Source organism: Phoenix dactylifera, unplaced genomic scaffold, assembly GCF_009389715.1.
Source record: "Phoenix dactylifera cultivar Barhee BC4 unplaced genomic scaffold, palm_55x_up_171113_PBpolish2nd_filt_p 001143F, whole genome shotgun sequence".
Taxonomy (NCBI): Eukaryota; Viridiplantae; Streptophyta; class Magnoliopsida; order Arecales; family Arecaceae; genus Phoenix; species Phoenix dactylifera.
Window position 1 is genome coordinate 13,485 of NW_024068484.1, and position 26,679 is coordinate 40,163.

The following is a 26,679-nucleotide window of genomic DNA, read 5'->3' on the forward strand; positions in this document are numbered from 1 at the left end:
TTTAATTTATCCAAGTTTGAAAGGAGTGAAACATTAAATTTCGGAGTTAAAGTTCCCCCTTTCATTTGGAATTATATAAGCCTTCATATTCTGCAATCAATTGTTTGGCTTATATGACATTAATGATTTAGCTTGATTAAAATTCAGATTCTCCCCCTCAACATATGCATTCAACTATGTTTTGATTTTCTGAATTTCCTTTTAATGCTTTGAAATTTTTGAACTAAAATTTTTGTTTTTAGAGGGAAAATCTGTCAATTTGTTCTTGAGTAGGATTCAGCTAATCTCCGAATATCCCTTGAATAGATTCTGGAGATTACTCCATTAGAAGCCCCAAAAGAGAGATAATGAGCCTCGAGGTACCGAATCCACTTAGAACAAATTTATGTGTGTTTTTAAGAGTTTATCGTTTTATTTATTTCCATTGATTTCTTTTACATATTTTTTAATATTTCTCCCCTTTTACATATTTTATACTTACACATTTCTCCCCCTTTTTGTCATCATACCAAAAAGGAGGTAATCACACACAATCAATGGCACAAATGGCACAGTCAATCATCAAATGGCACAGAAATGAAGATAAGATGTCTACTCATTGTATTGATATGAAGGTGAATACATTTGAGCATAGAATAGGTAAAGCAAGAACAATACAAAAGAAGACAAAACACAACTCAAAATCATCTATGACCTCCTCGAGGATGTGGCTCCCCCTCTCGAGGATACATCTCCTCCTCTGGAGGATGTGGCTCCCCCTCTCGAGGATACATCTCCTCCTCTGGAGGATGTAGCTCCCCCTCTCGAGGATACATCTCCTCCTCTGGAGGATGTAGCTCCTCCTCTCGAGGATGTGACTCCTCCTCTCAATCGGCTCTGCTCCATGAGGAGGGCGACTGCCTCTGTAACATGGCCCAGCTGCGTGATAATAGACGTGGTGGCTCTGCTATGTGTAGTGGAGAGCTCAGTCACCGACGTCTGAAGCCCAGTCACCGAGGTCTGAAGTGCGTCCAGCTTGTCGATGAGCACATTCGACAAGCGCTCGGCCCCCTCGGTGGTGGTGTGCATGTCACGGCGGATGTCATCCCGCATCCTCCTCGTGGTGCTCGTGACCTCGCTCATGCTGTGGAACTGGGCCTGCACCAGGGTCCTAATGTTGTAGATCTCCTGCCGCACCTCAGCCGTCATGTTTGTCACGGCTGTCAAGGATGGGACCAATGCTGAGGATGGAGTGGGTGCAGGAGTGGGAGCTGGCACGGAACCTCGGAGCTCCCGGAGCAGCTCGTCCCTCAAATCTCGGACGATCTCCTGCCGCAGCTCCCGGAGCTGCTCTGGATCAATACGGACCTCCATAGATGGTGGAGCTGAGGAGGAAGGTCCGGCAGAGGTGGTAGGAGCAGGAGGAGTGGATGGAAGGTCTGGATGGTCTGGGAACTCTGGGTAGTCAGAATCTGGCTCAGGACTGGGTGATGGTCTGGTGGTCTGAGCGGTGAGAGTGGACTTCCTAACCCAGATCCCTTCTCTCTTCCGAAATCCCATCCTGTGCATGGTCCCCGTACCCAAGCGATCAGTCCATCGCAAGGCACGAGAGGGTTCCTTCTCAGGAATGGAAATTTCGTACTGCCTAAAGAGAAGAGTGAATATCATTCCGTATGGGAGGGAGAGCCCAGGTCTATCCAGGGGCTCACACATATACCTATAAATGAGCTTGGGGAAGTTGACCGGGGTATCCTGAAGAATGTAAGACATAATAGCTAGGTCCCTCTCATTCACAAAATCAAATCTCCCTGTCTTAGGGAAGATGGACCTGGACAAAATGCTCAAAAGGATTCTCACTTCAATAGGAAGTGAGCTAGCAGATACCTCATCTAGGGGAGACTGAGGTGGATGCCCTAAGACGATCGTAAGGGCCTCAAATCTATCCTCAGGATGTGCAGGAGCCACCCCTACTAATGGAAGGTGGAGGATATGGGCAATGAGGTCCTCTGTGACACGCAATGGGACACCTAATACCGTGCCCTCAATACCTCCATCTCTCCGATGGACGGTACTGTAGAACTCTTGAACTAGGCCAGGATAGGTGGGAAGGTCCAAGGTGAGGAAGTACTCTAGACCCTGGGCTCTAAGCCTATCGCCTATGGTGAATCCTTCCCGGGAGAGATAGTCGAAAGTGACATACCTCCCGGAGGTGACGGCCTTCCCGGCCAACGGCCTAACATGAACCACCCTAGGCGGGGAACGATCCGGAGGAGGTTGCCTCGCGGGATCGTGCCGCGCCTTGGAGCGCCGCTCGGGACCGGCCACGGGACGGGACCTCTTTCTAACAACTCCCTTGCGAGGCATCTTGACCTAAACGAGATGAAAACCTAGAGAACGAAGAAGGATCGATAGAGGAAGCTCGGGACTGACCTGAAAAGACCTAGGAACGGACGGAAAACTCAATGTCCGGCGAAGAATCGACGGGAAAAGGGCTTGGAGACGATCGAGGATGACCTAGGAGTCGGCTCTAGGGCTTTGTGAACAGTGGCGGCTTGAGAAAAAGTGTTTGCGAAACGACAAACCTAGGGTTAAAAAGTCGGATCCCGACTGCGAGTCGACTCCCCTGAGTCGCGAGTCGACTCGACCTCGAGTCGACTCCAGAAAATGCGCGAGTCGACTCTCCTTATGCGCCTGTAGACTTCGAGTCGACTCCCGACAATGTGCGAGTCGACTCCCCCTCAGCTGCCAACTTTGCGAGTCGACTCCCCCAAATGCGCGAGTCGACTCCCCCTTAGGAGCCGGCTCTGAAACTTACTCGAGTCGTCTCTAACCTTGGCACGCACTTAAAAATCATGCTATAACCGTGCCAAATGAGGGAAAATCACCTAGTTGGGATCTGATTTGATGATCATTGAATAGAAACTCTATTTTAACCTCATTTTAACCATCAAAATCAATTAATCTAGTGGAAACTCCCACTAGAATGGGTCAATCACTCCTAATCCCCTCCAAGTACACTGAACCTCTCTTCACTTAGGGGTTTTGTGAAAATATCTGCTAATTGATTATCAGTACAAACAAATTGGAGAGTCACATCACCATTCAATACATGATCTCTTATGAAGTGATGTCTTATCTCAATGTGTTTAGTTCTTGAGTGTTGAATTGGATTTTTAGTTAGGTTTATGGCACTTGTATTATCACAATTAATGGGGATTTTATCTTGTTTAATGCCATAATCTTCTAATTGTTGTTTAATCCACAAGATTTGAGCACAACAACTCCCGGCTGCAACATATTCAGCTTCTGCAGTGGATAATGCAACCGAGTTTTGTTTCTTGCTAAACCATGAGATTAGGTTTTCTCCTAGAAATTGACAAGACCCGCTGGTACTTTTTCTATCAAGCTTACATCCAGCGAAGTCTGAATCTGTGTACCCTATTAAGTTTAGGCTAGATTCTTTAGAGTACCACAGCCCTATGTTCTTAGTTCCTATTAAGTATTTAAAGATTCTCTTAACTGCAGCTAGGTGTGATTCTTTAGGATTAGCCTGATATCTAGCACACATGCACACACTAAACATAATATCAGGCCTATTTGCAGTAAGATACAGTAAAGAACCTATCATACCTCTATAAAGTTTTTGATCTACAGATTTACCTGATTCATCTTGGTCTAACTTACATGATGAGCTCATGGGGGTGCTGATTGACTTGTTTCCCTCCATATCAAACTTCTTGAGCATCTCCTTGATATATTTGGCTTGATTGATGAAGATGCCTCCTTCAGATTGTTTGATTTGAAGCCCGAGGAAGTAGTTCAGCTCTCCCATCATGCTCATCTCAAACTCACTCTGCATCAAATCAGCAAATTCCTCGCAGAGGCGATTGTTAGTAGCACCGAAAATGATATCATCAACATAAATCTGTACTAATAACATATCCTTATTTTTCTTTTTCAGAAATAATGTTGTATCTACATTTCTCCTAGAGAATTCATGTTCTAATAGAAATTTACTAAGTCTCTCATACCATGCTCTAGGTGCTTGTTTTAGTCCATAAAGTGCTTTGTTCAGTTTATACACATGATTGGGGTATTGATGATTTTCAAAACCAGGAGGTTGTTCCACATATACCTCCTCATTAATAAACCCATTTAGAAAAGCACTTTTTACATCCATTTGATATAGCTTGAAGTCCTTAGAGCATGCATATGCTAATAATAGTCTAATAGCCTCAAGTCTAGCTACGGGAGCAAAGGTTTCATCAAAGTCTATACCTTCTTCTTGATTATAACCCTTTGCTACTAGTCTAGCCTTATTCCTTATAATAATTCCATTTTCATCTAGCTTATTTTTATATATCCATTTTGTACCTATAATTGGATATTCAGAAGGTCTCTCTACTAGATCCCACACTTTGTTTCTAGTAAATTGGTTTAGTTCTTCTTGCATTGCATTTATCCAATTTACATCATTTTCGGCTTCTTCTATATGTTTGGGCTCAAAGTGTGAAACAAAAGCTAGATGGTTATTCAAATTTCTAAGGGATGCTCTAGTCCTAACGGGTTGGGATGGATCATCTAGAATTAGTTCCTTAGGATGCCCATGAGCATACCTCCAAGCTTTAGTTAGCCCATGATCCACTATAGGCTCTTGGTTTGATGATTCTCCTTCAATCAACTTTTGATTATCATCTTGTAATCCCATCTCATCTATCTTTTCTTCAAGTATTTCAATATCATCATCAAAATTAACCTTCTTACTAGATGAGATGTCACTAGAGTCATCAAAAACAACATGTATAGATTCTTCTATAACTAGGGTTCTTTTATTAAAGATTCTATAGGCTTTACTAGTTGTAGAATAACCTAGGAATATTCCTTCATCAGATTTTGGATCAAATTTCTCTAGATTATCTTTCCCATTATTATGTACAAAACACCTACATCCGAAAACATGAAAATAGTTAACCTTTGGTTTTCTGTTTTTCCACAGTTCATATGGTGTTTTCTTTATGATGGGTCTTAATAGAACTCTATTTAATACATGGCAAGAAGTATTAATGGCTTCTCCCCAAAAGTACTTAGGGAGGTTACTTTCACATAACATCGTTCTAGCCATTTCCTCTAGGGTTCTATTTTTCCTTTCCACAACTCCATTTTGTTGTGGTGTCCTAGGTGCTGAGAAATTATGGGTTATCCCCTTTTTACTACAAAATTCATCAAATAATTGATTTTCGAATTCGGTACCATGGTCACTTCTAATAGCTATAACTGAGGACTCTCTAGCATTTGTTACTTCCTTATGGAACTTCTTAAACATAGAAAATGCTTGATCCTTATGCGCTAGAAACATGACCCATGTGTACCTAGAGTAATCATCTACTATAACTAGACCATATTTATTTCCACCTAGGCTTGTTGTTCTAGTTGGACCAAATAGGTCCATGTGTAGTAATTCTAGAGGCCTAGAAGTAGAGACACATTTTATGGATTTAAAAGAGTTTCTAGATTGTTTGCCAAATTGACATGCTTCACATATTTTGTTCTTTTCAAATTTTAATTTTGGCAAACCTATCACGGAGTCTCTTTTAACTAGTTTAGTTATTGTGTCCATGCTTGCATGACCTAACTTACGGTGCCATAACCAACTAGCATCATTTTCTTTAGTTTCATTAACAACTAAACATTGGTTATGTTTTGTAAGGTCTTCTAGATCTACCACATATACATTTTTACGTCTCATCCCTTTAAAAACTAAACTATTATCATTAGGATTTGTTATAATACATAGTGATGGTTTAAACATAACATCATATCCTTTATCACATAATTGACTAATGCTTAACAAGTTATGCTTAAGACCATCAACATATCTAACATTATCTATAAAGGTAGAAGGGGTGATTTGAACTTTACCAATACCAATGATGTGACCTTGGTTGTTGTCTCCAAAAGTCACAGCACCTCCCTTCATAGCTTCAAGGGTGAAAAATTGATCTTTATCACCCGTCATGTGCCTTGAACAGCCACTATCCAAATACCAGCAGTTTTTGTTGACCTTGGCTGCAAGACACTCCTACACAAGCAAATCATGTCATCTTAGGTACCCAAGTTTTCTTGGGTCCTTCATGGTTAGTCAAGTTGGTTCCTTTTGGAACCCATACCCTTTTATTTTTTCTTTTAGTTTTACTTTTCCTAAAATTACATGCATTTGCTTTATGTCCTACTATTCCACAACAAAAGCAAGTTATTTTCTTAATTTTAGTTTCCCCAGCTTTAACAAAGAAGTTACTAAGAAGTTTTTGCTTATTCCTTGGTTTATACCCTAAACCCGCTTTATTAAATACGGCTCCTTGATTATTAAGTATCATGTTTAACTTTTCAGAACTATATGTGAATTTTTCAACTAAGGGTTTGTATTTGTTTAGTTCTTTAGTTAATGTCTGATTTTCGGTTTTTAGATCATTTAGCTCTTTAGTTAGATCCTTGTTTAAGACTTGTTTATGGTTTTTGAGATCTGAAAATTCCTTTGTTAGTTTCTCAATATCTTTCGTTAAGGTGTTAGTCTTCTTAATTAGGAGTTGGTTGCTTGTCTTAAGTTCTAGATTTTCTTTGGTGAGATTATCTTTATCCTTAATTAATGAATCATGCTTATGAATATAACTTTGGTTAGTTACTTTTAGTTCTCTGTTTTTAACATTTATATTCTTATACTCAATCATTAATTCATTGAACGCATCATAAAGTTCGTCAAATGTAAAATCAAAATGCGTATCGGAAATTACCTCATTTTCGTTGGCCATGAAACAGAAATTGGCCTTCTCTTCTTGTTCTTCATCCGATGATGAAGATGATGCGTCGGAGTCCGATAGGGTGGTGACAAGTGCCTTCTTCTTCTTGTACTTACTCCCCTTCTTCAGTAAGGGGCACTCTGCTCTTATGTGTCCCGGCTTCTTGCACTCGTAACACCCAATCCCCTCATTTTCCCTTTCCTTACCTTTGTCTCTGCGGTAGGAATTTGAGGGACCTCTCCTTTGATGATACGTCTTCTTGTGGTTGATAAACTTCTTGAACTTGCTCACAAGAAGTGCCTCACCACCATCTTCCTCATCTTCTTCCTCTTCACTGCTGCTGCTGCAAGACAGGTCCTTGTTAGAAGAAGTAGATTTTAAAGCTATTACCTTTTTCTTATGGGAGGACTCTTCCTCGTTGTGTTGTTTCATGGTAAGCTCATGCGTCATCAGGGATCCAAGGAGCTCTTCAAGTTGAAGCTTGTTCAAGTCTTTAGCTTCTTGGATCGCCGTCACCTTGGCTTCCCACGACCTTGGTAGACACCGAAGGATTTTCCTGACAAGTTCACTGTTAGTATAGTTCTTGCCAAGGCTTTTTAGGCCATTGACAATATCAGTGAACCTAGTGAACATGCTTGTGATTGTTTCATTTGAATCCATTTTAAATAGTTCATATTTATGAACCAAGATGTTTATTTTGGATTCCTTGACTTGATTCGTGCCCTCATGGGTCACTTCAAGTCTGTCCCAAATTTTTTTTGCAGAATTATAAGTTGAAACTCTATTGAATTCATTACGGTCTAAGGCACAATAAAACACATTCATTGCTTTAGAGTTTAGTTGTGCCTTCCTCATGTCATGTTCATCCCAATCCGTTTCTAGTTTGGGTACCTTAACACCCTCTACATATGTGGATGGGATGTATGGGCCATTCACTACAATGGTCCACATCTCATAGTCTTGGGCTTGGATGAATATTCTCATCCTAGCCTTCCAGTATGAGTAGTCGGATCCATTGAAGAAAGGAGGTCTTTGGGTGGACTGACCCTCAATGTGAGAAGATCCAAATGGGGTTGTCATTTTGATCTTTTAACTCTTGAGTGGAAGAGTTTTTGGCTCTGATACCACTTGTTGCCCAGATAGACAACCCAAGAGGGGGGGGTGAATTGGGTTTTTAAATTAACTTAGCTAATTAAAACTTTGTGGATGATTAACTAAATACTATAGCCAGTTATTTAATTAAAGCTAAGTGCTGTGAGTAATGTGTGGGGAAGAAGATGAGAGACAATGCACTACAAACACAAAGTTTTATAGTGGTTCGGAGCTAACCCTTGCTTCTACGTCCACTCCCCAAGTCTCACTTGGGAATTTCACTATAACCCCCTTGGATTACAGCCGGTTGTTTTGGAAGCTCACAACCGAACTTGTTGTTTTACGAGCTCACAACAAACTCGGTCGGTTTTCCCAGGCTCACCGACTAGAACTAACCCCGATTGTTTTTCCGGGCTCACAATCAAACCCTTACACTCGTTGGTTTTAAACCGGCTCACCAACCAACCTTAATCCCCTTGATTCAATCCCCCGATTGAATCAAGTAAATACACGAGATAGAAGAAAACAGAAAATAGCTTCTCAAAAAGCAGATTTAAAACAATATAATCGTAAAGGAGTTAGAAGCCCTCAAACGCTTTTACGATGGTGAAGAGGTGTGGCTTCTGGAACTCCGGTCTCCTCTTGAAAGAGTGATCGACTTGAAAGCAGGAGGAGGAAGCTTTGAATGCTGGGAAGATGTTGGTGGAGCAGTAAATGCAGATCTTCCCTTTTTCTCGTTGAAGAGCACTTAGAGAGCTTGAAGACTTGAATGCTAGGAGTGGAATGTGTGTTCTCTACCTTGCTACAGTCTTCTGTGGCTATTTAAGCCAACCCCCACGGAAACTAGCCGTTACTCTGCTTTTTCTGGCCGTTCTGCACACTCTGCGCAGCCTGACAATGTGACCGTTGGTGGGTTGGAGTCGACTCGCGCGATCAGGAGTCGACTCGGCTGTAGCAGGAGTCGACTCGAGCTTTTCCGGAGTCGACTCGGCAACTGTTCCCAGTTTGAATTAAAGTTGCCGTCTTGACTGGGAGTCGACTCGTCTTGACCCGGAGTCGACTCGCCAACTTCTGGCGCTGACCTGGCAATTTTGGAGTCGGCTCATCCTCTGTAGTCCGTGGATCCAAATTTGAATTTTGTCCACTCGAGTCGACTCGACTGTCCTGGGAGTCGACTCGAATCTCAGAGCCCGAACTCCCGATTCTCTGTCTTTTGGCTCATCCAGTCTTGGAGTCGACTCGAACTTCCTTGGAGTCGACTCGGCTCTCAGTTTCCGAAAGTTGGTCTTCTGCCTTTTGACGTGAAGCTTGTCTTGGAGTCGACTCGAGCTGTCTGGGAGTCGACTCGAATCTCAGAGGCAGTAACATGGTCTTCTGTCTGTCGATGGTCGCACAATCTCGGAGTCGACTCGCGTATTGCGGGAGTCGACTCGAATCTCAGAGTCCATAAAACGCTCTCTGACTTTTTCTTTGTGTACCGCTGGGAGTCGACTCGCGTTCCACTGGAGTCGACTCGAATCTCAGAGTCCATAAAACGCTCTCTGACTTTTTCTGTGTGTACCGTTGGGAGTTGACTCGCATTCCACTGGAGTCGACTCGAATCTCAGACCTGAAAAACTGCTCTTCTGTCCTTCTGTCTGTTTTCAGTCGGAGTCGACTCGTACTGATCAGGAGTCGACTCGAGCTCGTGCCAGTGACCTTGATACGCTTGGAGTCGACTCGTGAAACTCGGGAGTCGACTCGTATCTCAGACATTGGTTCATGCAGACTTCTTAACTTATCCAAAATGCTATGAACCAAGTCTAGAGACACTTGGACAGGATTTTCACTGAAACACTCAATTGAATTCATTAGTAATCACAAGATATACTCAAATGCTTTGAGCTCATCAAAATCAAACGGGGTTTTAATCGATCACTCCACACGTGCTCCATCGATTATTGAGTAGCGGTCCTCTCTGACCGGACGAGCTCGGCTCGTGCTCCATCGACTATTGAGTAGCGGTCCTCTCTGACCGGACGAGCTCGGCTCGTGCTCCATCGATTATTGAGTAGCGGTCCTCTCTGACCGGACGAGCTCGGCTCGTGCTCCATTGACTATTGAGTAGCGGTCCTCTCTGACCGGACGAGCTCGGCTCGTGCTCCTACCCCGACCTCGGCCGAGATGCCCCGATTCATCGGGATGCCCCGATACGTTGGGATGTTGTCTTTATCGACCAAGCGAGCTCGGCTCATTCTTTACCAGCTTCAGCCAACGAGCTCGGCCCGCTATTCCATTTCTGGATTTCTCTGCCGACGTCCTCGAAGAACGGAGTCCGAGCAGAGAAGTGTCCTCAGTCGCCTCGGCGCATGGACGCATACGGTACAAGGTACCCATTTATTTAATGTTTTTTACATTATCTATTCTGCTTCTGGATTTCTCTGCCGACGTCCTCGAAGAACGGAGTCCGAGCAGAGAAATGTCCTCAGTCGCCTCGGCGCATGGACGCATACGGTACAAGGTACCCATTTATTTAATGTTTTTTACATTATTTATTCTGCTTCTGGATTTTTCTGCCGACGTCCTCGAAGAATGGAGTCCGAGCAGAGAAGTGTCCTCAGTCGCCTCGGCGCATGGACGCATACGGTACAAGGTACCCATTTATTTAATGTTTTTTACATTATCTATTCTGCTTCTGGATTTCTCTGCCGACGTCCTCGAAGAACGGAGTCCGAGCAGAGAAGTGTCCTCAGTCGCCTCGGCGCATGGACGCATACGGTACAAGGTACCCATTTATTTAATGTTTTTTACATTATCTATTCTGCTTCTAGATTTCTCTGCCGACGTCCTCGAAGAACGGAGTCCGAGCAGAGAAGTGTCCTCAGTCGCCTCGGCGCATGGACGCATACGGTACAAGGTACCCATTTATTTAATGTTTTTTACATTATTTATTCTGCTTCTGGATTTCTCTGCCGACGTCCTCGAAGAACGGAGTCCGAGCAGAGAAGTGTCCTCAGTCGCCTCGGCGCATGGACGCATACGGTACAAGGTACCCATTTATTTAATGTTTTTTACATTATCTATTCTGCTTCTGGATTTCTCTGCCGACGTCCTCGAAGAACGGAGTCCGAGCAGAGAAGTGTCCTCAGTCGCCTCGGCGCATGGACGCATACGGTACAAGGTACCCATTTATTTAATATTTTTTACATTATCTATTCTGCTTCTGGATTTCTCTGCCGACGTCCTCGAAGAACGGAGTTCGAGCAGAGAAGTGTCCTCAGTCGCCTCGGCGCATGGACGCATACGGTACAAGGTATCCATTTATTTAATATTTTTTACATTATCTATTCTGCTTCTGGATTTCTCTGCTGACGTCCTCGAAGAACGGAGTCCGAGCAGAGAAGTGTCCTCAGTCGCCTCGGCGCATGGACGCATACGGTACAAGGTACCCATTTATTTAATGTTTTTTACATTATCTATTCTGCTTCTGGATTTCTCTGCCGACGTCCTCGAAGAACGGAGTCCGAGCAGAGAAGTGTCCTCAGTCGCCTCGGCGCATGGACGCATACGGTACAAGGTACCCATTTATTTAATGTTTTTTACATTATCTATTCTGCTTCTGGATTTCTCTGCCGACGTCCTCGAAGAACGGAGTCCGAGCAGAGAAGTGTCCTCAGTCGCCTCGGCGCATGGACGCATACGGTACAAGGTACCCATTTATTTAATATTTTTTACATTATCTATTCTGCTTCTGGATTTCTCTGCCGACGTCCTCGGAGAACGGAGTCCGAGCAGAGAAGTGTCCTCAGTCGCCTCGGCGCATGGACGCATACGGTACAAGGTACCCATTTATTTAATATTTTTTACATTATCTATGCGTTGCTATACCATTGGTCGAAGAACCGAGCAATGGAGCTCGGCAAGCCGAAACTTAAGCTCAGGCCCTAGAGCCCATATCCTCGGAACCTAAAATAGATCCGAGCAGAGAAACTTAAGCTACAATAGACAAGTTTCCACACATGAATATTCATTTCAAAAAGCCCGGAGGCCTAGTACAAGAGCTCGAACCCGGCCTTAACAAAGTATAGAGGCCGCTCCGGCTTACAAAAAGGAAAAAGAAGATAGGAAAAAGGGGAAACTACACAAAGGGCTCAGGCCCGGCGACTTCAGGAACAGCTGGCTCTACTGCGGCCGAGGCCCCCACGGTGGCTTTAGGAGCTGCCTCGGTGACCTCGAGAACGATCTCGCCTTCTTCAGCTTGACCCTCCTGGTCGGTCCCGCCAGAGGTTGGAACCTCTACCTCCGCCTCCGCTTCTGGGTTTTCGACCCCAGCGCCTGGTTGAAGCAGGCTAAGGTCGAAATCTGGGAGAAGTCGCCGCAACTGATTGCGGAAGTCCTTGAAGCCCTGGATGAGACCATTGACGCCTTCCTCTTCCATCAAGTTGCGAAACTCTTCCGATTCACGGAAGAGCTTGACGGCGTCCTGGGCCTGCTCCCGGGCCTCCTTCTCCCGAGCCTCATGGTAGGCGGCCTTCCGCTCCAAAATCTTTATTTCTCTTTCGCGATCCGCGAGCAGAGATTGCACGTCAAGTAGACGGATCTCGAGATCTCGGACCTTTATTCGAGCCTCCCCCACCTCCTGCTCGCGTATAGCGAGCGACGATTCGGCCTCCGTCCGGCGGGCCTCCGCGGCGCGCACTTCGGACCTAGTCAAAGAGTGCGCGCCCTTCTCCTCTTCAAGTTCGGCGACCAGAGTCCGAACCTCGTCTTCGGCCGCCCCTAGCTTCGCTTGAAGCACTTTCTGCTCGGCCTCAGACGCGAGGAACTTTGTTTTGGCCTCCTCGCGCCCCCTTTGATGCCTTCGGGCCCGGTCCCGATAGTCCTGGATGATGTGAATCATCGTCTCGGTCTCGTGGAGGCGCTGCAAGAGGGACATGTAAGAAACAGTTTTAAGCCGAAACACAAATTTGCACAGAGATAAAAGCTGACTTACTCGGATGGAAGAGCAAATAGCGGAGTCCATGAACTCGCCGTAGTTCATGGACCGAATTTTGGCCTGGTCGGCCGGGAGCAGCGCGACCCGAAGAACTTCGCGCGCCACTTGTGCATTATCGAGGGCCGAGTCGCCCTCGAAAACAGCCCATCCAGGAGCGTAAGGCACCCGCTCCTGAGGACCCGAAGAACCCGCCAGACCGGCCTCAGCTGGCCTGGGTGCGCCCGACCCCGTTGCTTCTTGGCTATTCCCCGGCTCAGAGCTGGGGAATTGGGGTCGAGTAGACGGCTGACCGGACCGCTGCGTGGTAGAGGTGGGGCGTGCGAGCGCCAGATCTGTTGAGGTCCTCCCTCCCTGGTCGGAATTTGGAGCTTCCCGCCGACCAGGGACTTGCAAAATCGGCTCCGGACACGGAAGTGCCATCGTGGCTCCGCCAGAGCCCACGCCCTCTCCCCGACCAGCCTCAGGGCGCACGGGGCGAGAAGCGCGCGCCTCAACGGTTGTGGTCGTCGAGGTCTTCGCCGAGGTCTTTGCTTTCTTCCTCGGCTCGGTCGGTTCTCCTGAGAGTTCGGCCGCCCTCTTCTGGAAGCGGGCGTAAAGGACTTCGCTCTTGGTCACCATTTTTGCGATGTCTGCAAAGATGAGCAAAATTAGAACATTAGAACAATAAGGAAATAAGAAGTTGCGGTAACTATCCTTACCCTAAGGACGTGCCGAGCTCAAGCCCACGTTCACCAGGGCGTCCTCGCCAATGAGGCCGTTCAGCAAAATCCCGTCCCCAAGGCTGCGGATGGTATCGAAGATCTCCTGCTCACGCGGAGAAAGCTGGGGGAGCCTGTTGATGGATTTAAGTTGGGCCGGCCTCCACCTGGGGTCAAACCCCCAGGACCGTTCAGAACCCAGGAAGAAGAATTTCTCCTTCCAACCATGAATGGATGAGGGGGCACCATGAAAAAGTGGACGACCCACCCGGAGGGCGATGTAGAGCCACTCCCCGTCTCCCGGGTTCGACTTAAAAATAAAAAGTCGCCGGAAGACGTTGACAGAGGTAGGAATCCCCTGTAGTAAACACAGTGATAGGAAACCCATCACTGTCCTCCAAGCGTTTGGAGTGAGTTGCGCCGGGACCAACTGGCATACCGCCAGCAACTCATTTACAAAGCTGTGAAGAGGAAATCGGAGGCCAGCCCAGAGTGACTCCGAGTGCACTCCGATCCGGCCTACCAGAGGATCGGTCACCCGATCCCTTCGCCTGGCGGGTTCCAAATGGAACCCGTGAAGAGGGAAAAACCACTCTTCGGTCATCTCGACCTCCAGGACACTCATGGTGGATACTACTTCACTAGGCAAAGAACCCATTACAAGAGAGGGAAATCAAAAAGAAGGGGGACCTGGGAAAGATGCCGGAGAAAAGGGACTTCGGTCTGAGGAAGACTGGGAGAATAGGAAGCTGGAAGCAGAAGGCAATAGAAAGAGGACAGGGGGCCGGGGGAGAGTTTATATAGACCTCCCCAACGGCCCGGATCAGCGAAGAAAGCGCTGCGTCCTGGTTAGATGATAACACGTGTCGGCCTAAAAGACAGAACGACGCATTTAATTAGGGCTAGCGCTTCGAATGTCGAAGCGCCCCATCGGATCGTGCGGAAAGGCATCCACAATCGAAGATCGTGCGGCCCCATCATGAGCCCACGACGCGAGGACGCTTCGCAAAAGGTGTCCCAATAATGAGGTTCTTCGGGAAAGAAGAGACGCCGCCTATTAAAGGCACCTCGAAGCGTTCGATAACTCAAAACGCACAGTAAATCAAAATTTTCGGAATTCGTGATGACCCAATTAAAGCTACTTTCCGCGCTCCAGCTGATAGCCAACTGGAGCTCGGAAGTCGGGGGGTAGTGTTAGGGAAAAAACCCTAAGTCATATATCCACAGAGGCGCTCGGCCGAAGAGCGCCGACCGGAAAGCCGCTCGGCCAAAGAGCGCCGACCGAAAAGCCGCTTGGCCGAAGAGCGCCGACCGGAAAGCTGCTCGGCCAAAGGATGCCGACCAGGAAGGCGCTCGATTAGAGGGCGTCGACCAGAGCGCGCGCCAAGAGGTGCCCCACCCAAAGCTGCTCGGTTAGAAAGTGCCGACCAAAGACAGCGCCAAGGCGCTCTGATAGAAGGTGCTCGCCTAAAGGGCGCCGACCAGGAGTACTTGAAGCAACCCCGCCACAGGGCGCCCCATTGGGCGACCAGCTCGGCTCGGCACTCTTGCCGAGCCGATGCCTTAACCAAATGTTCAACCTCCGCCTAAAGTCCAAGGGACTGACAACTCCTACGGCTTGCGACCTGCCACTATCTCCAAGCCATCAAGGCATAAGATCTTCGCAGGTATTCGGCACGACCTGCCATTAATGCACGAGACTCTCTCAAGTCTCCGATGCACTCAGTCATTTAATGAACACGGCCCAAGACGATCTCCGGATCACTGAACCATCAGAGCGCATGGCTCTATCTGACCGCCGGTTCATTCGGTAATAAATGCACTTACCATCCACAGACCCAAGGCCCGCTACGGCCGGCGGTTCAACCACTCCAACAGGTCCGATCGACCGTGACAACTCCCTGATTCCGGTCTGATTCGGCCCTGTTCTCCACTATGCCATAAATGGGCCAAATCGTGCCCAATTATCACAGACGGACAAATCCCCCGGTTACCTCCCAGGTAACGTAATCCCCTCCTATAAAAGGGAAGCTGGGAGAACCAAGGGGGGGAACAAACAAAAAAACAAACAGATCCCCGGGACTGAACCCGCCGGAAAGCATAGACACAATTGAGGACATCATCCTCTTCGTCTTCTTTATCTTATCCAAATGTTCTTGCTGTCTTCTCCATATACTCTCTTCCCTGCTCTCTCCACATACTTGCCCCCTCTGACTTAGGCATCGGAGGGCCGGCGCCGGGAAGCCCGGCCACCGGTTTTCCTTGCAGGACTTGCACACCCCCCCGCAGCGGAGGACGCAGCCGGCCGGCGCACCGCCGTCCGCCCCCTGTAGCAGCGGAGCTCCTCCTTCCCCGGCTTCGCGGCGGCCCCCGGGTCCAATTTCCAGCAACAGCACTTATACTCTGAAAATTAATTAAATTGCTCTCATGTTGATAAAATACTTAATATATTGGGCAAAAGATTTTAAATGAACGAGCTTTCATACTTATTATTGAAGAGAGGTTAGATTTCCATTCGTGCTTTCTTTGAATATCATTCGTCGTACTTCTTGAATTAACTTAAGAAAGATTCCATCTACACTTGAGTTGAAAACTATCCTTGGAATCACATTCGATGTGTTCTGCTCTGAAATTATCTTAATTGGCTCTGATCTATGCTCATTAATCTTATTCTAATATTATTGCCTTGCGTTATATGATTCATATCCTTGCAATAATTTGACATGCAAATCAGAGTACAATAAGAAAAAAAAATATTTGAGTAGTCTTATCTTTGTGCTTAATGTTTCACTATCTTTTTGATGTTGTCAAAAAGGGGGAGAAATACCTAACTATATGTTCATAATGCTTTATATTCTGTATGTTCTGAATTGAATACAAACCAGCTTAAATTTAGATATGTTGATTATGTTAAGCTGATTAAATCTAAAGCATTATCATGAAGTATGTTTTAAATATATATGTTTTCTACTTTATGCAACTTAGCTATGCACTACTTCTAGAACACAATATATTTTATATTGCATATACTCCAAGTTTTGTCATCATCAAAAAGGGGGAGACTGATGACCCAAAGATTGATTTAAAGATTGATTTTGATGATCACAAAACCTTGAAGTATAAATACTAATGTTTGTGTTGCAAGGAGAAAGATACTTATTTTGCAAGGAACATAGCAAGTTGGAAGAACACAAGAAGGCCTCTAAAGCTCTCAAGAAAAGTTGGAAGAAAGTTACACTTCATTGGCCCAAGTTTCAAGTTCAAAGGACTCAAGTTGGAAGAGCAAATTCAAAGGAAAATCCAAAAGAATAGTCCTCGAGTCGACTCCTGGATAGTACGAGTCGACTCCAGGGAGTAACAAGGAAGAAACACAGAGAAGCTATTTTGGACCCTGAGAGCCGAGTCGACTCCTGAGGAACTCGAGTCGACTCCGATGGTTGGCAGGTCGACTCCAAAGGAAGCTAGAGTCGACTCCTAGAGGAAAACAAGCAAAAAGTCAGAGAGCCAATTTCAGACACTGAGAGCCGAGTCGACTCCCGCAAAATTCGAGTCGACTCCGAGGCAGCGCAACCCCAAAGACAGAAGACGGCATTTTCGTCTCTGAGAGGCGAGTCGACTCCTAGACAGTTCGAGTCGACTCCAAGGCAGTGCGACCCCAAAAGACAGAAGACTGTTTTTTTTTGGATACTGAGGGCCGAGTCGACTCCGAGACAGTTCGAGTCGACTTCGAGACAGCACGAGCCAAAAGACAGTAGCTCAGAAGTTCGGACTCTGAGCACCGAGTCGACTCCCAGAATTTCCGAGTCGACTCGAGTAAGCAAAGTTGAAAAATGCATCCATGGATTCCTTGGGATGAGCCGACTCCAAAAGTGCAAGGTCAGCTCCAGATTTTGGCGAGTCGACTCCGGGTTAAGTCGAGTCGACTCCCAGTCGAGAAGACCACTTTAATTCAAATCTGGAATAGTTGCCGAGCCGACTCCAGAAAAGCATGAGTCGACTCCTGCTACAGTCGAGTCGACTCCAGATCGCGCGAGTCGACTCCGATCCCAACGGAAATTTTGTCAGGAGTTGCAGACTGTGGACAACGGCTCTATTTTTGTCTCTAACGGCTAGATTTCTGGTTCCACGACATGTAAAGCTATAAAATCAAGAGGAGAGCTAGGGGAGACTGAATGGAAGTGGGAGAGAACATTTAGGAAAGAGATTTAGAAGAGATTACAAGAAAAATCTCCCTAAAGCACAAAAGGGCCATTCAAAGCAAAATAGAGAGAAGAAGAGCATCCAAGTGAATCCCAAAGCTTCCTCTTCAACTGTGTGCTGCCTCGGTGATCCTCTACTTCGTGCAAAATCAGAAGAGGGTCAAGTGAAGAAGAAGCCGAGTTCCTCCATCTACGAATTAGTTTGAGGGCTTCTTCTCTTTACCTTACTTATTTATATTTGCTATATCTGCTTAAGTGAGAAGCTTGTATTTGTCTTTAAACCTTTGTTTTAATATCTTGTAACTTGATTCAATCAAGGGATTGAATCAAGGGGTTTAGGTTGTGGTTGGTGAGCCTTTGGGAAAACCAACTGGGTTGATTGTGAACCCGGAAAACAATCGTTGTAAGGTTGTGGTTGGTGAGCCTGTGGGGAAAACCAACTGGGTTTGACTGTGAACCCGGAAAAACAATCGGTTGGTTCTAGTCGGTGAGCCTGTGAAAACCGACCGAGTTCGTTGTAATCTCGCAAAACAACAAGTTGGGTTGTGAGCTTGTAAAACAACCGGCTGTAATCTGTAGGATTATAGTGAAATTCCCAAGAGGTCTTGGAGAGTGGATGTAGGTGCTGGGGTGCACCGAACCACTATATGTTTGTTGTGTTTGTAATGATTCTTGCCATTGTCTAACTTACTCACTTACTTACTTAGATAAATTGCTTGCTTAACTTTTATCCGCGCATCCTTTAGTTGCAAGCATATTCAATCTAGTCACATTCTATACATCAAACTGTTGCTAAGTTTAAATTTCACTGCGCATCTATATAACTTAGCATAATTAATTGAAAAGTTTTAGAAGTAGTCTAAAAGTTTAAAAAGACCCAATTCACCCCCCCTCTTGGGTTGTATCTACTGGGCAACACTTTTATTTTCAGATTTGATTTGTTCATTAAAATCAGAGATCATATGAATTTATTTAGATCTAATCCAAATAATATTATGATTTCAGATTTATTCATATTACTAATCCTAACACAAACATGCATCATATGCATCCAAAATTTTAGATCTAGTTAATCATGCATAATCAGCAATTAAATCAATCATAAAAATACTTTAAATCTAATCTAAACATGTTCATGATTTCAGATTTAATTACAAAAATTAAAACATAAAAGTTTAAACACGAACCTGGCTCTGATACCACTGAAAGGAGATCCTATGTCCTTCGGTGTTAAGCATGCTGAAATTTATTTATTTATTTTTTTTTAAAACCATGGCTGAACTTGATCGGGTTGCCTACGTACCCCTTCATAAGGAGGATCAAGCCATACGTAGTTCTTTTTAAATTTTAAAATGCAGTGGAAAAATTGAATCAAATAATTTAATTCATGCATGCTTACAAGATCAAATCTAGAAATCAGCACCTTAAGAACACATAGGATTATGCCGGAATCGTTTAAACAATTATGCTAAAACTTTCATGCATGATTAACTATCAGATCTGAAACTTAAGAACTCTATTCCGATTAATCTCCGAATATCCATCGAATGGATTCTGGAGATAACTCCGTGAGGAGCCCCAAAAGAGGGTAAAACCTCGGAGAATCAGACCTAGACCCTGACTCCAAAATAAAATATTGATGTGGGATTAATACCTTTTATGATGAAAGAAACTTTTGGATCTGATCATTGACTTCGCAGCCACGCACACAAATGGCCTCTATGAGAAGTACACGCGAAGCTCTAGGTAGATCGTCTTCCGCGGGAGTGCTAGCTCGTGCAGGAACGTTGCAATGGTTGAAACTTTCTCCTTCTAAACACTCAATCTTTGATTGTTCTTCAAGAATATGGAGGATGGACATGAGGAAGAAGGATAAGAAGGGATGGAGGCCCTCAGAGAATTTTTTTAGAATTTTTTGAAACCTCTAAATGTGGTATATCTTGAACCCAAGGCATGAGGGTCTTTTATAGCCAAAAGACCACCCCACGCCTTACACCTAATTTAGCCAACTAATTTGGCTGATAAAATTTCTAAAAAATTCTGGTGGTTTGACAGCTAAGAGGAGATAACATATCCAAATTTTGTGCATTTTGGATCCCTAAAAGATAGGAATTCATGCATCCAAAGTTCAGCCGCAGACCACCCTATTTCATGCACCATGCAATCCCTACAAATTAGAAAAATCATCTAAATCTTTCTATAAATATTTAAGGTGCCATTTTTATAGAAAATATAGCCCCACTCCTCGTCTCTTCTCATGCCAATTTTTGGCCAAAAATAAAGAGAATAGGCGTAGAAAATATTGGGGACAAATTAAGGTGTCATTCTTCTCCAAGAAGATAAGGATGGGTTCCTAAAATTTAGGAATTCTTCTTCTTATCAAATTCTGATTATTTGGACTCATAATCCTCATCAAATAAGGTCTTCTAATTAATTTGGATCAAGCCTAATCCAATTGGATCAAGTTCCATCATTTGGGTCAAGCTCAATCTACTTGGGTTGAACCCAATCCAATTAGGTCAAACCCTGATGCAGCCCAAATTGAATCCTATTCAATTTGGCTCAACCTAAGCCCAATTACTCAATCAAATTGAGTTCATTAGCAATCTAATGGCTAATTAATTCTTCAATAATTCAATAATTATTTTAATGCAACTTTTGCTTTGGATAATTTATCAATTGAATTGACCAAATTACCCCTGAATGATTCTTAATCATCAATCAGCCATTTGATCAACCTAGAAACTTCTATGCGTGTGACCTCATAGGTTCGAACCTAAGCCGGTAGTATAGGAACGTCTTCCTATACTAATCGATGTGACCATCTAGCAATGGTACCTGACGTCCGGATAGGCCGAATATATGCGAAGCAAATATTCTGGAACCCTGGACTATAGTTACTGTATAATTCAATCCCTTTGACTCCTAATGCCAGGATGACTTAGAGCTCACTGTCAACCCTATAATTAGTACATCCATTATGTGATTAACTTTAGATATCTCGTGACTCCTCATTGGGATTACTCTGGCCAAGGTTTTGCTAAATTAATCACAAGACATTATCTCCTGTTTCCAGGAGGGATCAATTCCATCTCGACTCACAACTGATTACGCAAGTACTTGAGTGCACCCAGTGACCTTCCATCACTGAATTAGAAATTCAAGTAGTCCGGTACCAAAGTACAGTGAGTTGCTTGCTAGTCACAGGTTGCGATCTCAGGTCAGAGGGCCAAACTTATACCCATATCCACTCGGAACATCTTTTGACAGTAGAGCATTCCGGAATTGGTCACGTTTACTGAAATGTACTCCTACACTTCACCTGTATGGCATACTAGTGTCTCCACACTTCTTGGTTAAGAGGACAACCAATGTATATGTCACACAACGACCTAATCTCGATAATGTTGTCGTCCTAGTAACAACATATCATTTGGTCGCGAACAAGTTTAAGGACTCAAAGATAAATCCTCCTTTATCATAATATAAGTCCTAAGGACTTCATCATATAAGAGTTAATTTGAAGATGAAATGATGAATAATGCCAAATAATACTTTATTAATTTGTCAATTTATTTACAAAATTCAATCATCAATATGCTGACGATTGACATTTAGGATACAATTTCCAATAATATTGTGATAGGGATCACAATATATCTCACTACCAGTCAGAATAGAATCTATGGGGTCACATACACTAGAGGCATTGACCGATCCGATGGTTGAATCATGATTAAAAATCACAAATAATCAATTCGATTGATAATCAGTTGAAGAAGGAACAATGAAATTAATTAATTGGACTTAAACACAAATCCTACTTCTAGTAGGATTCCTAGAGTCCTAATCGGATTAGGACTAGGAATCCTATTTGGAGTAGGACTGGGATTCCTACTTGGAGTAGGATTCCTACAATCCTAATTAGATTAGAAGTTTTGAATTAAATTTGGATTCCTACTTGGAGTAGGATTCCCAGAGTCCTAATCGGATTAGGACTTTGGATTCAAATTAGAGTCCTAATTGGATTAGGACTAAAGTTAAATAAGTCCTAATTGGATTATGATTTCTTAAGTCCTAATTAATTATTAAACTAATGAATCAACATGACTCCTAATTGGGTTAGGATTGAAGAGTTCAATTGAGTTATGGTTCATTCAAGTTCTAATTGGATTAGGACTAGCATAGATTGAACCCAATTGATTCATGATTTGGTTAAACCCTAATTGGATTAGGACTAAACCAAATAGGGGCATCCTAATCCTCCTTAGAGGATTAGGGCAACACAAGAAGGAGGGGCTCACGCCCCTCCTCCTTTTCTTCCTTGGTGCGGCAACACAAGAGGGGCCGGCGCCCCTCTTGGTAAAATATCAAGGGCTCCAAATTGTAGGAGCCCTAGATGCTTTTAAAAGGAGGTGAGGGGCGGCGCCCTAGTGCATTGAAGTCCTCCTCTTTTCAGCCGTGGCCTCCTCCTCCTCCTCCTTGGTTTTCATCCGCAAGCAAGGGAAGCAAAAAGGAAGTGTTGGCGGCCCTATTCCTCCCTCCTTCTTGGTTCCAACGCATACAAGGGAAAGAGGCTGCAAGGCTTGGTGTTCTTCTTCCTTGAGTTCTCCTTCTTCATCCTCCTCTCTTTGGCATTCAAGGGTTGAACAAAAGGGAGGAGATCAGCCATTAAAACCAATCTCTGCAAGGGAGCTAGCACCCCGGGAAGATTGAAGCGTGTGGATCGACCTATTGCTTCGTGTGGATACCCGTAGAGGCCGGACGCGTGTGCGGCTTCAAGCGAGCCTTCTTCCAAAACCACGATCATCAGTTTGCGGTGATCATTTACCCGCACAAGGTAAAGATCTGATCTTCCTAATGTTTAAAAGGTTTTTAATCCTTATCTATCTACGAACGGTTTTTGAACAACGTTCATACGATGAACGTCGATCCCGCGCATGCCTCTTCCGCTGCATCTGAATTTTTTAAAAAAAAAATTCTGCGGCATGGGCAGGTTCCAACACCGCTAAATCTCTTCAGATGTGTTGGGGCACATCTTCTTGGAGAGATTTATCCCATGCCTAAGGGGTAATAATCCTCTTTTAGAGGTTTCCATGTCGAACCTCTTCAGCACTCCCTCTATGTACATATTCTGTGATAGGACAAGCATCCTCTTAGATCAATCTCTATAGACCTTAATTCCTAAAATATAGAATGCTTTCCCAAGATCTATCATGGAGAATTCCTTAGACAACCAAACCTTGACCTAAGTTAGTATGGGAATATCATTTCCAATTTGAAGGATATCATCCACTCAAAAATAGAGATTATAGATTTTGGCCGGGATCCTTTTCAAATGCTGGGCCACATCATAGGTTTCCTGGATATCTCCCCTTCTTGCTTGGCGCGGGTGCATGCGCTTCTGGCATCTTAGGTGGCGAGTGGAGTTGGGCTCTTGTGTAGCGTGTGTTTTCGGTTGCGTGAAGGCGTGCTTGGCCTCTGTCTGGAGCGGTGGATGTGCCGATGGCGTGGAAGGCTGCTGCTGGGTTCACTGGATCAAAGAAATCTTAGCCGCCTTAGCCTGGGGCCTTGGAAGGATCTGGCCATAGTGACAAGAGCTGGTCACCCCGGAGAGATGGGAAGGAGGGCGGTGGGTGGGTCCATTTTTCCATAGAGTCTTCTTGCCCCCTATTTGATAAAAATACAATAGATGAATAGTCATTCCATGAATAATCATTTTACTATTTTATTTCCTATAAGGAATTAAACATATGAATCCAATATTTGAAACTTTCCCTATGTTTCCTAACGTTTTCAATAAAACCTTCTCGTAGAAGTATTTTAACAAAGTTTTCGGTGATATTAGTAGATGCTATTCGAACCCTTCCTTTTTTTTTATTTAAGATCTTTTTTTCGATTTTTTTTTAGTATATGCGTGAGACACAATCTACTAATTGATCTATATTCAGATACCCTACTATATCATAGTCTCTACTACTAGTATTCAAAATTGAGTGCAAAAGAGTTGGACAAAGATTCCCGACCCAGAGTTCATGACTCAACCACAAATCTGTTGAATAAAGGGGGTACAATACGAGGAATGCAATAGCCCTCCTACTAACCTTCTTATAAACACATGGTTCCTTCTCGTTCTTGATGAAATCAAACGATTTGATTACAGCGTTGAAACGAGTGTTCCAACTCCGAAATACTTGCTTTTGTCCATAGATGGACCTTTGCAGCTTACAGACCTTGTGATCACCATCACAATATCATGATATGCTGCAACAACAACCAATATTCGAATGGACTTCAGCAATGCTAAAGATGAAAAAGTATCATTATAATCAGTGCCTTCGCACTGACTATAACCTTTCGCCACTAGCTTTGCCTTATAGGTCTCTACCTAGCCATCCGAACTTAATTTTCTCTTATAGATCCATTTACACTTAATAGGTACTATACCTTCTGATGGATCTACTAAGGTCTAGACTTGGTTGGAATGCATAGAGTTCATCTCTAACTTCATGGCTTCCAGCCATCTCTCGGAATCGATGTCTAACATTGGCTCGTTGTAGTTATTGGGATCCTTACGTTGATCCCTATCTCCCATGAGAAACACTTCCTCTACATCCTCTGTAAGCATACCTAAGTACCTTTCAGGCAGATGGGAGATCCAACTAGATTTACGAGGTGGAGGAGGTACTACGTGTACTGGCTTAATATGAATAGGTTCTATAGGCACAATGGCTCGTTGCACTTTAGAAACTTTCTCTTTGAGCTCAAATTTTTTCTTACTGTCTCTATCAAGGATAAACTATTTTCCATGAAGATAGCATGTAGGCTCACAAACACTTTGTGATCCTTTGGGACAAAAAATCTTATCCTAATGACTCTTTAGGATATCCTATAAAACGAGCATTACTTGTCCTATCCTCTAACTTATCCGTCTATTGTCGCTTGAGTTGAGCTGGACATCCCCAAATCTTGAGATAACCAAGACTCAGCTTCTTACCATGTCATATTGAAGGGAATTCGAGCATCGTATGCGCCGAGGATTCACCGATTAAGGTGAAAGTATGCAATTTGAAAACAATTTTCAGCGAAATAAAATAGGGCTGTTCAAAATAGCCCATTGCAAAATTTGGATCTGATCCAATCCTACGAAATTCCCAAATGAATCCACAGGATATGTGATAGAAATTTTCACGCATGGATCACATCGTATGTGTTCTTGAATTGAGATCAAATCTCAACTCCAAAAACTGAAAATAGAACACTAACCTTTTAGCAGGTTGGTTCTAGCTTGCTGCTCCACAACCGCACAAGCGTTCGGCCTCTACAAGTAATCCACGCAAGGCCTCTAGATCAACCGGCGTCCCGGGGAGTGCTAGCTCGTACGGATGTAGCAGGCGGCCTAGAGAGAGGGAGAGAACTAGGAGAAAGAGGACTAGCTACCCTTTCCTTCAATCTTTTCTTTTTCCTTTCTTTTTCTTACAATAGGAACTCTCAAAGCTCACTTCATTCTTTCCCAACCAGTGTCAAAACACCAAATACTCTAAGCCAGATCCTTTTTTTTTCTCTACAAAGATGGCAGCCATCTCCCCTATTTATAGAGGGAGAGAAAGTCCAACAAAGGGGCTCACTTGCCACATGTCAAGCATGCATGATGCCACGTGTCCTGGTGCTCATGATGGCCTATAAAACTCTCATGAAGTGTGATTGGATGGCTATGAGAAAGAATCTCAGTTTAGGGGATGAGGTGCCCTGGAGGGTGGAGATGACACACATGCACTGTGCCACATGTCCAGGACGCGGGCCCCGCAGGCTGGATGGATAAGCTCAAAGCCAATCCAAGGTGTGAGGTGTCCTGTAAAGAGTACAAATCTAATTTGAACTCTACCACAGGGCTAGGATTTATCCAGTATTCAGTCCTCACATTCACACGAGGTGTGGGTCCCACTCAAGGACATAAGGTGGGACCTACGCAAAGGGTAAAAGGGGAAAAGAAGATGGTCCCAACCCTATATAAAGTAAAAGAGTTCTAATCAACCTTTTAGCTAGTCAAATCTGATTTGACTCGAACCCAATGAAATTGAACACCGAATCACATTTAATGTCAATTGTGGTTTGACCTAACTTCCTCCACTCAATCTAATTGAATCTAATTGATGATCCAATCACCAATTGGTCTCTCCAATATGAGCAACAATTTGCTCAGGGTATAACAGTTAATCACATTGATCATTTTACCCTTTCATGATTCTCAGCCAGAAATGATCGATCCAGAAAAAGCCTCCAAGCGTGTGACCTCACAAGTTCGAACTTAAGCTGGTAGCACAGGAACACTTTCTGTACCAATGATGTAACCATCTAGCAATGGGACCCGACATCCAGATAAGCCGAAATAGATGCAGAGCAACATTCTAGAACCTATGGATTATGGTTACCGCATAATTCATCCTCTTGACCAGAAAATGTCCAGGATGGGTTCAGAGTCTGTCTACCCTGAAACGATCCACCCGAAAATATGTTTCAATTCAATAAGTCAAGTGATAGTGATTTGACTTTTTCTGGTCAGGATACTACTTAATTGAAAACACAAGACATTCATCCTTATTTATAAGGGAGGTCAATCCCATCTTGATCTACAACTGACCACCACAAGTACTTAGCTGGACTCAGAAACCTTCCGTTGCTAGATTAGAAATTCAGGTAGTTCGGCACCAAAGTACAGTGAGTTGCTTGCAAGCCAACGGTTGCAATCTTAGGTCTCAAGGATACATATACCCATATCCACTCGAAACAACTCTTGACAAGAGAGAGTCCGTCAATTGGTCACGTTCAGTGAACGTACACTATCATTCACCTGTATACCATACTAGTATCTCTATGCTCTTTGGTTTGGAAGACAACCAACAAATATGATACACCATTACCTAAGTCCGATAATACTATTG

At 44.1% G+C, this 26,679-nt stretch overlaps 1 protein-coding gene across 1 annotated transcript; it reads right to left on the minus strand.

Moving 5' to 3' along the window:
* Positions 1–11,919: 11,919 nt before the first annotated feature.
* LOC120108036 lies at positions 11,920–13,260 on the minus strand. The gene is made up of 2 exons (XM_039121567.1): positions 12,838–13,260; positions 11,920–12,765 (listed from the first exon to the last, which is right to left on the minus strand). The coding sequence occupies exons 1-2, from the start codon at positions 13,258–13,260 to the stop codon at positions 11,983–11,985; spliced, it is 1,206 nt and encodes a 401-aa protein (XP_038977495.1). The 3' UTR covers positions 11,920–11,982.
* Between the last annotated feature and the right edge of the window lie 13,419 nt (positions 13,261–26,679).